The 13,653-nt window shown below is 32.2% G+C and overlaps 2 protein-coding genes across 3 annotated transcripts; one reads left to right on the top strand and one right to left on the bottom strand.

Annotated features, from left to right (window-relative positions):
• Window positions 1-3,719: 3,719 nt before the first annotated feature.
• LOC137812262 (pathogenesis-related thaumatin-like protein 3.5) lies at window positions 3,720-5,560 on the bottom strand. The gene is made up of 3 exons (XM_068614189.1): window positions 5,400-5,560; window positions 4,240-4,903; window positions 3,720-4,106 (listed from the first exon to the last, which is right to left on the bottom strand). The coding sequence occupies exons 1-3, from the start codon at window positions 5,458-5,460 to the stop codon at window positions 3,971-3,973; spliced, it is 861 nt and encodes a 286-aa protein (XP_068470290.1). The 5' UTR covers window positions 5,461-5,560; the 3' UTR covers window positions 3,720-3,970.
• A 2,080-nt stretch (window positions 5,561-7,640) lies between these two features.
• LOC137812260 (F-box protein At1g10780-like) lies at window positions 7,641-10,437 on the top strand. Of its 2 annotated transcripts, none has more exons than XM_068614187.1 (4): window positions 7,641-7,768; window positions 8,604-9,347; window positions 9,658-9,938; window positions 10,019-10,437. In XM_068614187.1, the coding sequence occupies exons 2-4, from the start codon at window positions 8,606-8,608 to the stop codon at window positions 10,253-10,255; spliced, it is 1,260 nt and encodes a 419-aa protein (XP_068470288.1). In that variant the 5' UTR covers window positions 7,641-7,768; window positions 8,604-8,605; the 3' UTR covers window positions 10,256-10,437. The 2 variants fall into 2 exon arrangements, with proteins under 2 accessions (XP_068470288.1, XP_068470289.1); XM_068614188.1 differs by having other exon boundaries at window positions 7,758-7,938.
• Window positions 10,438-13,653: the final 3,216 nt, after the last annotated feature.

Below are 13,653 nucleotides of genomic sequence, written 5' to 3'. Positions count from 1 at the left end.
TTGTCAGAAATCAAATAAATATTTTTTTAATTGAACACTTCACCAATACGATACGTATCTTACTAGTGTCATTATTCAATACATGTGTCTGACACGAACACACCATTTAAGAGGAGTGTTCGAACCTCATAAGTAAAAACTCATCTACCAAATAATCAAACAAATAGTCATTATTATTATAGATTTTAAATTTAATTTAATCTTCTAAAATCATTTCTCTATCACTCTCAGCCATAATCAAATAGAAATTCTAAAAACATATTAGAAAATGCAATTATCTATATCTATGTTTGAGAATTTAATATATATATATATATATATATATATATATATATATATATATTGGTTAAACTATTCAATTGGCTTGAGTGAATAATATTTGGTCAGTTTTTGGAGCCTGAATGTCTAGACATAATGATAAGAAGTCTTCGGTTGGTATATAAAATATCCACCATGGAAAGAGCATGCACATATTTAATAGATGTATTAACGTGAATAGTTTAAGTTTCGTCGCAGTAATTTTTTTTTTAATTTAAATTTTTTTCTAATAATCATCTTTCTATTACATAATCATTACACACTTTTATGGAGTGTAAAACATTCTCATTCGTTTGAATCATATTCCTTTGCGTCTAATTTTACTACTTAAAAGGAAAAATTAAACAAGGTTTTCGATGTATATATGAACCCACAACTGCAAGAAATCTATGGTACAGTTGTGAAGACTATTTTATGCCAAATTTTGAAAAATAATCAACAAAAACTAAAAATACAAATAAATTATTATTTTTTATATAAAAAAATTAAACATGTTTCATTAATTTTAGTTCTATCTGAAATTACATTAAACTTTAATATATGAAACTATAGTATACGAGATATTTTGTTCTAAATCCATTTTTGTCTGAACTGGTGGTTTACAAAAGTCGTATTAGGTAAGTATAATTTTTTTTCATTATACTGAAATCGCTTTTGATGAATATGGCTTCTTTTGTTTTTACAAAAATCATGTTTTTTTTATTAAAATCGTACATGATAAACATGATTTTTTACTAAAATCGTACCTGATCAACATGATTGTATTTATTTTTGTACTAATTGTGCTTTATAAGAAGTATGATTTGTTTTTTTTTTACTAAAATCTGTTTTATCAAACATAAATTTTCTGTGCATGATAACCATGATTCCTTTATGCTAATTATGTGAAGTAAAAAATAAAAAAGTTGAAATTATGTTTCTAGAACACAACTTCCAAGCACAACCTCCTCATTTTAAACTTGTAATTGGTAATTCCTTTAATAAATTAATGGTAAATTCTTTGGAGAAGTTCCTATGCTAGCTTTATTCTTCATGGCTTTGTTGTTTGGGTTTAATTTTAATATTGAATTAAAAAATTACAGTGTCAGAATTAGAAATCACTTAAGTAGGTTTAGCAATTTGATAGAGAAAAACCTTTTGGATCTTTTTCCTGTTTGTGGAAGAGCTATTGCTTGAAAGAACATTGAGCATTGTTCATTCTTTCTAAGGAAATGAGGTGATAAACTGTGAACTGCATAATACATGTTTAAAGTGTTACCCCTATGGAAGACAACAAAATGTGCTAACAGATCTTAATAGTTCACAAGGTTGCTTCCCCTCCCCACCCATCTTTTTTCTCTCTTTTGTTTGCAATTGTAGGTCCCACATTTCATGATAAAAGATGGGTGATGTTCCATTGCATTAAATATTGCATTTCTTCTGAAGTCTGTTTTAAAGAGAAAGGTATCTTCTTAAGTTTAACTTTGAGTATGCTACTTTTTTATGCAAATTACCTTCACATACATCCATGAATATGCAAATTGAACTTTTTAAATTATTAATAAGTTAACTAATTGAATTGATTGTGTTTTTATTGGAAAATGATAAATAAATGAATAAATATGGAATTTTTTTAGGGTGTTTCAACTTTATTACAAAGAGGATTTACAAAATAAAGACATGAAATAGAAACTAATCAAGAGACAAAAAAATAATTGGTAGCTAAAACATTAATAGCTGATTAAATATCAATTTAAAAACTATTTAGCAATAATAGAAATTAATTTAGAAATAAAAAATTATTTTACACTCTAAATTAATTTCTAATTTATTCACTATAACAATTAATTATTTTTTATTTTTAAAATTTATTTTTATTCAATGATTTTTTTTTGTATTACACATAGTTAATTTTACAATTATTTCAAATTCGACAATTGTTTCTTACACCCAAGAAATTTAGACCTACACCTAAGGTCACAGGACTAAAATGCTCTCTCTAATCTTTTGAAATCTTTTTTCAAGAACATGTTTATTATGGATTTTATTTTTTGAAATATATTTTTTTATTCTAGAATTGTTTTTTTTAAATGAGATTTTAGTTTATCAATTTTATTTCGAAATTTTATTTCTGTAGTATAAAAATCCATTTCAAATTCTAAATTTTCTTTTCTGGAAGTACTTTTTAATTCTGGGTTTTAATTATAAAATGAGAAACAATTTTAGAATTTCAAAAGTTGATTGGGTAGATATCTAAAATCATTGGTTGCGGAAAGCAATTTCCTTGAAATTGAAGGATCTCCAAGGACTAAGGAAATTACAATAGTTTCTCTGAATTGCTTATGTAAATGTTTTTTCATGATTTTTTATTAAGCTTTTATTCTCTCCGGCTTTGTTGTATACTGTTATTTATAAACAAAAATAAACCACACTTTTTTTTCTCAAATATAAATAAATTTTAACTATTTTTATTTCATGATATTTTTTCTTAAACACAAACTTTAATTAATGTTTGATTTTTAATTATACCATCATAATACGTGTTTTTGTTTTACAATAAAGATATTTTAGCAAGACTAATAAAAAGTTAATAAGATTTGATATAGTTAACCGATTTCTCTAATCTGAATGAAGATAGTTTTTTTCTCTCTTGTAAATGACAATGTAGATAGTATTTCATTTAGAAATTAATTTTAATATCACTTTTTTTTTAAGTAATTGAAACAAAAGTCAATAGTTTTCTTAACTTGTTCTGATTAAATTCTTTTTATATGGAATGCCAGAGATAAATTATGGCAATTTTATGTGGTTAATCTTTTGGATCTTTTTCCAGATTGTGGTATTCGTGTGGCTTGAACCAACATTGAAAGTGTTACCCAAATGGAGACAACAAAATGTGCCAACAGATCTTTGTTCACAAGGTTGCTTCCCCACACAGTGCCATTTTCTCTCTTTTGTTTGCAATTTGCAGGTCCCATCCCTTGATAAAAGATGGATGATGTTCCATTGCATTTCAATTGAAGTCTGATTTAAAGAGAAAGGTATCTCTGTAAGCTTAATTCTGACTATGCTTCTTTTGTGTATGGAAATAGCTTCACATGCATCCATGAATATGCAAATTCAACTTTTAGATAATTTATCAGGTTTAAGATAGCATGATTGGTGTAGCAACTTCATTCGACTGTGGAGTTGATTTTTCGGTTACAACTCTAGTTATTAGGTGGCTTCTATTTCAATATTGTTACTAGAACTGTGCTTAATCCTAAAACTTGCAATGTGCTACATTAAATTATCATTATCTGTAATCATATGTATTGGTTCCAGTTCTCAGTAGGATGGTTATGTGAGGCCTTCGACTACCAAATATGTACCACTTGGTTCCTGTTATGTCATTCAGATGTATTATCTGAGGTGAAACCGGAATTGAAAAAAGAAGTGATAAAAAATTTGATGATTCAGGGAAGAAATTCTTTACATCATTCACGTGTTAATGATGAGGAAATCCTCATGTGTTTAGGTAAAAGAAAATACATTGAGAGGTATCTTCTCTTTTTTGTGCTTAGCTCAAAGAAAATCAATGAGCATAAGATGTTAAAATGAACTAGTTGATTGTAACAAGGGAAATTTCACCAAAAAAATTGTACAAAGAAAAGGCCTTCAATTACATAATTGGCTAAGGCATGATCCATACAGTGAACATGTATGTCAATGGGAACATCAGGATCCACCAGCTCTGCGGTATGGCTTTATAACCTTTTGATTGTTTACATACAGCCTGTTTGTCATTATAGGAGCATGTTGTTTGGTTCCTGCATTCAACAAGAATAATCAAAAGAAATAGAGGTGAGGGATATGAGAAAGATCTTGTAAAATTCTTTGATGCAGTGAGTTGGAGATGTGTTCCAAGTTCTTGAAACATTTAACTGTCAAGACCAAACCTACCTTGATCCACAGAATATGACAACAAAGTCTGCTTTTGAACAGGTTATTAGACTTGTAGGGTCATCAAGTGCAAAACTATATGCTGCAGGACACACTTGTTTGAAAATTTTGGAGTAGTTTGAAGGCAAACATGTTGCAGGGTTTCCATAAGTCCCTCTGCAGCAATACTCATCAGTATTGAAGACATCACAAGCACTCTGGCAAGCAATAACTTTGCCATTGTCCTTTGAAGCTAACTCTGAGGGGCAATTCTGCCTCAAATCTCCATCACAGCCAACAGTGCTGCAGTTTCCTGTGCCATTAATAGCTTTCACTACTATTGGTAAGTTGAAGCCATTCACAAGACTAACATCATAATAATCAAGTTCACCAAGGCTGAAGTCAGCACTTGTTGCAGGAGGGTTTCCAGGGCCAGTGCAGTTTATGCTGGTGCCACAGCCACCAGTTTGGCACTTTCCATTGCCACTACTGTCAAAGTTGCAGCCTGTTCTAGCCCATATCCTCCCACTCCATCCATCAGGAGCAGTGTAAACAGTTGTTTGTCCTGATTTTAATGTGAAGCCATCGCCACTATGGTTGTCACTGCGTGTTACGCCAGGCCATATTGTTTCTTTGCAGTAATTTACTAAGGTGAATGTCTTATTGCTTCCACAAAGTTCAGGCGCTGCCAACCAACACATCAAAATACCAAGCATAAAAGTAAATTTCCATCCAAGAAATCTCCTTCATGATGGGAACTTAGTGTGCATGGCAATTGTAGGGGATTACATTACTATTTACCAACTATGTTAGTGATGAACCAAGAAAACTATCTAGTAGAAATTTCAATTTTTTTAGTGTGTTAATCCAAAAAGGAATATTGAAAGTTGGGAATAGAGGAAACTCTGTACATAGGATAGCACAAGCCTCAACTGTGCAAAAACAAACAAAACATGTAAACTTTGAAAGACAATACATGTTTTTTTGTGTTGTTCTCTAGAAAGAGTAGAAGTCTCATCTTATCAATCCATGTGATAAAAGTTTTACTAAAAGTCAATGTAAGTGACATAAGTGAAACTTCAATTGGAAAACATCATCAAAAACATTTCAGGAATTGTATGAGTTTTACTCTATTTGGTTCACTAAGGTTGGAAACAAATAAAGCTTAAAGAAGGAATTACCTGAGACAATAACAATGAAGATGGAGGTGAGTTTCAGCAGTGCAATGTGTGGATTAGCCATTCTCCTTCTTTGTCTCTTAGTTATGTGACATTTGATATGGTGTGAAGGGTTGTTATTTAAGAGGACAGTGGAAGAATACGTGAGGAAGAGAGTTTGTGAACAATACTGACAGCCTAAACAAGCTTCCTTGCTTAATCAGACAAAAAATACCTTGCTTATGTCACACTGATATCTTAAAAATTCATGTTATGCACCTTTAGACACTTTTCACCAATCTTACAAGCCTTTCCTTTTTTTAATTTTTTCTCTTGTTTAAAGAGAATCAAATTCACTGAGATATCTCATTTAGAGGATCATGTTTTAACTGACATGGTTGGTCAGACAAGGATGAATATAAGCGTGACATATTTTTTATCTTTTCCTTTTTCAACTGTTTCTTTCAAATTATGGGAAAGTGGCACCACTTAAATATGCACAACAATATGAAGAGTGATAGGTTAACAATCTTTTACATATACTGCAGAATCGCATAATAGACATGAAAAATCATAAAAAAAAAAAAATTAAAAAATTTAATGGCCCTGAGGGATGCTTGTTTCTCAGGTACACATTACTGTTCAGGTTCTGCATAACATTATCTGCAATATATAATAGAATCAATAATGTACTAAAATACACTGGCATTTTTGGAGATGCGGGGTATCGATCCCCATACCTCTCGCATGCTAAGCAAGCACTCTACCATCTGAGCTACATCCCCACATGTTTATTTATTGAATACCAACTTTAGTTTACAAAACAAGGAATAGAAGAAAGCCAAAACTTGGGTGCTTCTTTCTCAGCCTTGCATACTTTCGTGTCATTTCCTCAAGTGCTTCTGGATATTTATATACACTCTTCTCATCACATTTCAGTGAGTGCTTTACATCATCTATGTTTATTACAAGTGTACTATTATGTAAAATTATTTTAAAACAAAAATACGTATTTACAAAAATATCATTACATAAATACATAATATTACATAATCATAACAAATACTTTTCATTGCTAAATGGATGAGAGATAAATAAGATTACATAAATATAAAAATTAATACTAGAAAAAATCTCTTCGTGGTAATTGAGCAGAAGAACATTGAGGAAGAAAGAAGAAGAGATGAATGCAAGATAAACTCCAAAAGTATTGAAAGAATGAAAATAGAGAGAAATAGAAAAACGTAAAATGTATCTTCTGAATTGATGAATTACAGAAGTGTTATATAAAAGTAAACTGGAGGTGACAAAGAGAAAAATAAACATGTTGAATGCTTACAATTGATAAAACCCATATACCTAAAAAGCCCATGTGTCTCCCATATTTATAGTAAGCATTCAATTACATTGTTGTTAGATCTTTTAAAATGCTCAACCAAAAATATCTTGTTCATATTTCTTACAAAACTTTTTAAGCATTCCACTTGAATTTTGTACCAATTCTAATATAGTCATCCACATTTATCAATAGGTGATCCATATGTCAACTTGTGAATAGTTCTCCATTACTTTTGCAACCATGAAAGACCTATTATTCCAATTACATTACTTCCCATTTAAAACTAAACATCATGATTGCTAAGAGTCTCTACAATTTAAAGAACACATGTGTCTTCATATTCAAAAATCTTTTCAAAAATTGAGTCCTTCTATATACTAAATTTTCAAAGAAGTAAGTCATTAAACTTTGTTTTCTATTATTCTTGTGTGTATGTTAACTAAACTAAAATTATGTTGGAGATAACACAAGTATCAAAATCAAAATCATCTTATGTTCACATTTTATTGTCACAATTCTTCCAAAGTAAAAAAATATATAAATAATTTTTTTGCTTATGTTATTATTCAATGGAAACAACTTTAATAAAAAGACTTGAGAAAAAAAGGTAAATTTTTTGATAAAAATATACATTCATGTTTAATCATTATTATTGTTGAGATTGATACTAAATAAATATAGTAATAATTTTCATATCCTTGCGATTCTTTTAACATACAATCACACCCTAAATAAAATCAAGTATGCAATTTTTATCAAACAACAGAGTAGTCACTAAAAATCACTTCTTTTTAAAATTAAAATCTAAATTCAGAATCAATTTATTAGGTTAAACTGTTTTTTGAACATAATGAATGAAAACATTAAAATATTGTAATAGTATGGTTTTCAAATTTCGAAATACCGAAATAAAAATCATGTCCTCTTCAAACTCCCGCTCCTTCTTCCCTCTCTCTCTCTCACTGTGTTGCCAATTAAGAGAGAGAAAAAGGTTCTTCTAACGCCACCCATCACATCCAGATCTTCCATGCTACCTTCTTTTCATTCTCATTAGGTAAGCTTCCTCAATTATCTTCTCAATCTCTTCTCTTTCTCCGTTCTATCTACACACGCCATTTTTTTTTTTTCACTTTCTCAATGTTTCATTCAGTTTCTATCTAATGCTAGATTAAAAATATCATTTGTTTAATACACATCTGAGGAGCTTCGTCGATTCCCATCTGGGTATTCTTCTTCTGCATTCCCATATGCTACATTAGAATCGGGATTTGTTGACATGCTGTATTGTTCTTTATAGTTAGTGCTTTGTTCTAAGAAAGAAAGATTGTTTTGATGTTTGCCTTCCCTGTTGTCGACAGTTAATAATCTCGCAGCTGAAGTTGTAAATTTCACCGTTCAACTTGTTGAGTTTTCTTGATGTTTCTTTTCCTCGTTAGTTGGTCATAGGATATATGACATTTGAGGGAGATTGTTGTTTCTGGTTTATGGACGCTTCGAATACTAGTGCATGCCAAATTCGTGTGTTTTTTTTTTCATAACTGTGATAAAAGAATCTTTTGTTGCGGTGTTGTCTGTTTGTTATCGTAACTGGGCTAAATAAGGTGGTGTGGTTCATGTAACCAACCTTAGATAAGGTTTTGTTTTGCTGTTGTGTGTGGTTTTCTTCATAACCAAAGTGGAGTAATGTGGTGTGATCTATGTGGTCAATTTCGCTAAATGAGATGAGACTTTTGTTGTTGGTGTTGTGTATATTTTTCACATTCAAGCCGAATGATATAGTGTGATCTATGTAGCCAGTTTCTAACTGCATCATTTTGACTTTGAAAGATGTTGTTGATTCAGTGCACATGTTGACAACTATCTATTTGATTCTTTCTTCTTGTTCACAGCTATGGATGCTGTACCTGATGCCATTCTCCAATGTGTCTTGTCCCGAATCACCAATGCTCGTGACGTTTCATCATGCAATTGTGTTTCCAAGAGATGGAAGGATTCCACCCCCTATGTCAGAACCCTCTATTTTCCTCGCAGCTCATTTGACTCCCCGTCGTCTTCTGAGGGTGCTGACAACGTCATCAAAAGAATGGTGTCAAGAGTGGTGAAGTTAGAGGAGCTAATTGTGTATAGCCCCTTTTCCCCTGATGGCCTTGCATCATGGCTGTCACTGGTGGGGCATTCTCTACTTCAGCTTGAGCTCCGAATGGACAACCTCAATGACAATCAAGGCTCCCGTGAGAGCCCTTCCAAATTGGACTATGTTGGTTTTGCTAAGAATTTGGAGTCTCTAAAACTGTGGGGAGTGTTGATGGTGCGTACCCCCAACTGGGATGTGTTCCCTAACCTCAAGAACCTTGAAATTATTGGTGCAAAATTTGAGGATCCTGTGTTGAGTGCGGTGCTTCACTCGTGTCCGGTTCTCACCAGATTGTTGCTGCTTGGATGTGAAGGGGTTAGATCGTTATCTATCGAATTGCCATGCTTGGAGCAGTGTAAGCTGGATTTTTACGGGATGGGGAACTGCTCTCTCTCTTTGACTTCACCCAAAATTGAGTCCCTTGAAGTGCAAGGCTGTAGCTGGATTAGGGTCCCTGAAACCAAGCATTTGAGGAAACTTTCCATATCCAACACTGCAGGTAGTTAACTCGTTGTTGTTGTTGTTACTGTGTTTATATGTTTGTTGCAGACTGTTGTCTGTCAGTTATGATATGAAATCATTTGTGCTCTACTTATGTTCTTGGATTTTTGTTCATTAGACAAAACGTAGATAGTTTTTTTCTAATTAGAATTAGTTTTACTTTGATAACCTATACTGATCTTCTATCCAAAATTTTATTACTTGTATAATTATATTATTGTTGTGAATTTGAGAACATACCAAAAGCATTTATGTTTTTCCCCTTTTTTCAGTTTAACTAACTTTCCTTTGAATTTATTTGCTTTCAGGGAGAGTGTACATGGTTGATTTTGGAAGCCTTTCAGCTCTGGAGTTCCTGTGTATGAGGGGAATTCAGTGGTGCTGGGATGCCATATGCAAAATGTTGAAATTGGCGAGTGAGGTGAAACACCTCTATATGAAGGTTGAATTCACTGGGGACTATGATGCACTTCAACCCTTTCCAGAGATTGATTTTGTTGACTTCTTCAACAGTCATCAAAAGCTGCAAAAGTTTGATATTCATGGAGCCATGTTTGCAGCACTATGCCAGAAGAACAGTCTGAAACATGTAAGTTCATATTATTATTACCCTTCTGCTTAAGGGTTCTTGTTTTATATTTCAATTCATCTGATGGAGATATTTCACAGGTGGATTCAGGATTTGTGATTCCATTTCTGGAGGAGGTTGTGATCACAGTGAGGTCACCTCTGAATGCTGAACAGAAAATGAGTACACTTGAATCATTGTTGAAGTATGGCAAAAGTCTTAGGAGCATGGTTATAAAGATTCTGGAGATGAAAAGTTGTCATAGCAGTGCTGATGATTTTTTTGACGAGATTTGCCGGTTCAGATACATGAACCATAACATAGTTCGAATAGAATAAAGCTCACAAAGAGGCTGTTCTTATTTCTTGATGCCTTCATTTTCTTGTGAACTAATTATTTCGTTAACTTTTTTCTGATTTACAATTTTGGTGTATTTGATTTTGAATTTCATTTGAAAATTCACTCTTGGTTTAGTAAATTTGGAGAATAAATTTAGCATCCCTTCCATGATTCTAGAAAATTGCAGATGCTCTAAAGATCCTAATGTTTTTCTCTTAAAGGATTATTATACATTACTAGATTACTCCATTTTCATTTTTTTATTATTTTCTTTTCAGAGAATATATATATATATATATATATATATATATATTACAGTCAATCTAATTACAAATTATGTACATATGATTTATTAACTTTGATAATAATCACCTTGGAAAGTATATTTAACTAGTTTTTAGTTACTTGATAATATAAAATCTTGTTCAGTTACAATACAATTTTTTTTATCTATTATTTTATAATTACATTAGATTCTTGAAGTCCTTATCATTATATTCTACACTTTTCATGCCTGTTTTCTCAACTCCCTCAAGCTATTTAAAGAATTCGAATACAACTTAGTCTTTTACTCATTTCAAATTTTAATTGTTATTTAAATTGAACTTATGTTTTAGAAAGACTAATTTTATTTATACTAATATTTTATCATAATTTTATTTTAATTATACTTTAAAAAGATTAATTTTTATTTGAGTTTTTATTTTAAAGAATAACTTTTATATAATCTTATTTAAAATTTGTAAAAAAATTATCAACGAGCATGTACAATAAATCCAGAATATTTTTGGAGTTGGTATCTAATAGTTAATGAGTTGGTTAATGTGATTGATTTTTTATTATGTGTGTAGTTAGTTATTTCACATCTTGAGTTAGATTCTCCATTATGAATTGGATTCCGTGTTTCTTCATTTTTGTTGAACACTTGAGTTGGTTCTTCTATTTAGTTCAACCTCAAATCTTAAAAAAATCATGTAACCCAAACTCTACCTTCATCTCTATATCTTCTTGATGTACATTCATTAAAGATGTTCAACTCAAAGAAAGATTATATAATAACTCTGAGTTGAAGGATAAGTCTATAAGTAGTTTTGGAACATGGTCCACAGAAGGTTGGGAGTGGAATTTCAGTTAGAGAAGAGAATGGTGTGAGTGGGAAAAAACTATGGTAGATGAATTCATGTCAATTATATCACAGGTGTCACTACACCAAGGTATAGAGGATAAAAGGTTATGGAACAACCCTCCATCATACTCTTTCTCGGTAAAATCAGCTTATAATAAGTTAGCAAATCACAAAAACGGGGGGGGGGGGATTGGAGGTGTTTGAAGGTCATGCCTTCAGCTCTGTTTTATGTGTGGAGGGTTTTTTCAAATAGAATAGCGATTAAACAGAATTTGTGGAGAAGGGGAGTTGCAATGGCGGATACGTTATGTGTTTCATGCGGGAGGGAGGAGGAGATAACTTCACACATCCTTGTCTCATGTAAGGAATCAAATAAAATATGGAATATGTGCTTGAGTTGGATGGGGATTAGTTCGGTGAACCATAATGAGTTGATTTGTCATTTTGAGCAATTCTCTTGCATATGCTTAAATCAAGAAGGCAATAGGTTATGGAAAAGCCTTTGGGTTGTATGGTGTATATGGAAGCATAGAAATAGGGTCATTTTTAACCAAGTAAAAGTAGACGCAGAGGAAATCTTTACTATGGCACAAGTACAATCCTGGGTGTGGATGAAACATAAAGAAAGGAAAGTAAACTTTTCTTTTTTTGATTGGATTTTATCACCGCTAACTAGTATTAATATGGTAACTAAGTAGGTTTAGTTTTGATACAATCTGTGTAACTATCTTAGAACATAAATGTAAAGCATGAAAGGTCGGGATGTACCAATAACTCAGTTTGAATTATTCATATCCATGGCTATGGCTTTTTCTGTTTTTTTGAACCACTTGAGAGGGGTAGAAGGGAGTGCTTTGTGATGCAGGTAAACAAGGAGAGGAGCAGAGAATAACAGGCATCGGAGGAGAGACATGTTGTCACAACTGTTAAAGCGAGGAACAAATTGCAGTTAAGATGTTGTGATGAAGGTGTCCAAAAGCTTATGAAGGGAGGAGTCGAGAGAGTGGTTTCTCGGGCAACAAATGGCACCATTTGTTAGGAGGTTATGCAGTCAGCAATGAAAGAAGACAACAAGCAGTGGAAGGGAAAGATGAAATGCACACGAAGAGAAAGAAGAGGTTATGAATAGGAAGCGCATAGCAATTTCAAGAGGACCACGTGATGTTCTGTTGGTATGATGATTTTAACGTAATCTCTAATGAATTTAAGAACAATTATCCAATCTGTGAACATGGTGTAATAGTTTCAAGTTGAAGGACCATGTGTTGTTTTGCTGGTATGATTCTACAAATTATGCAGGTGTGTTGACAGCTTTGTGAGATGGCTCAACTTTCATAAAAGGGAAGCCAAACTTTTTAATGTAATCTTTCATGAATAATTATGTGTAATCCAGCAATTCAAATAGGAAGCTTGACTCTGTAGAGTGTAGGTTGTATATGGGTTGGGACACCCCTAAAGTGTCTCTTTTATTTTTTAATTTAATTAATTATTTGCTAAAAAAAACATTCATATTGTAAAAAAATTAGTTTTAACCTTTTTAAAAAATTTAAATAACCATAAGTAAAACATAATTTCATGTTTTTAAATAATCTTAGTTGCATACGCACTCACATACCTCCCTTCCAACCATAACACTTTCATTATTATCCATCATCAACGTTTGATAAAGCAATTTTATTATTTGAGCGTACACCCGCACTCACATACCTCTCTTCCAACCGTAGCACTTTCATTATTCTCCATCCACAACTTTTAAGAGAGAAGTTTCATCATTTTGAGCGTGTGTGAGAGGTCTCACATTCTCTATTTTGAAAATATTTTATTTCTTAGTTTTGTATTCTATTTTTGCACCTTGCTAGTTTTTTTTCTAAGCTTTATGGCCACCAAAGAAATGAAAAAAAAAACAAAAACAAATGAAAACAAAACCACAATCAATAAAAAAAAAACCCATAAAACTATGTGTAGCAGTTTACAAAGTAGTATGGGTTAGGTGTTATGGGTTGCCTCTTACTCTGTGGAGCAAGGAGTGTTTATCGAAAGTTGTAGGGGAAGTCGCAACTCTGGTGGAGGTTGATGAAGCCACGCTGGAATGGGAGTGCTTAGAGTATGCACGGATTCGGGTGCGTGTGCTTCAGTCAACAAAGGCAGAGATGTTTAAGGGGTTTAGGATTAATGGAGTGGTGTATAATATTAATATTGTGGAGGAGGTGGAGCCCCATGGTGGAGCTAAATCTGTATGCAAGTGTGCCCTTAACCATTATAGCTCGTCGG

The sequence above is a fragment of the Phaseolus vulgaris genome, chromosome 2 (genome assembly GCF_000499845.2).
Source record: "Phaseolus vulgaris cultivar G19833 chromosome 2, P. vulgaris v2.0, whole genome shotgun sequence".
Classification (NCBI taxonomy): Eukaryota; Viridiplantae; Streptophyta; class Magnoliopsida; order Fabales; family Fabaceae; genus Phaseolus; species Phaseolus vulgaris.
Note: the sequence above shows the minus strand (reverse complement) of the source record. Positions and strands in the feature narration are given on the sequence as shown.

Bases quoted from the DNA above. Each gene is read 5' to 3' on its own strand.
- LOC137812262 (XM_068614189.1), bottom strand. From the start codon at position 5,460: ATGGCTAATCCACACATTGCACTGCTGAAACTCACCTCCATCTTCATT. The intron at 4,904-5,399 runs GTAATTCCTTCT...GTTGGTTGGCAG, and splicing joins CTTCATTGTTATTGTCTCAG to CGCCTGAACTTTGTGGAAGC. The intron at 4,107-4,239 runs GTAGGTTTGGTC...TGTTGAATGCAG, and splicing joins GTCATATTCTGTGGATCAAG to GAACCAAACAACATGCTCCT.
- LOC137812260 (XM_068614187.1), top strand. From the start codon at position 8,606: ATGGATGCTGTACCTGATGCCATTCTCCAATGTGTCTTGTCCCGAATC. The intron at 9,348-9,657 runs GTAGTTAACTCG...ATTTGCTTTCAG, and splicing joins TTCCATATCCAACACTGCAG to GGAGAGTGTACATGGTTGAT. The intron at 9,939-10,018 runs GTAAGTTCATAT...GATATTTCACAG, and splicing joins AGAAGAACAGTCTGAAACAT to GTGGATTCAGGATTTGTGAT.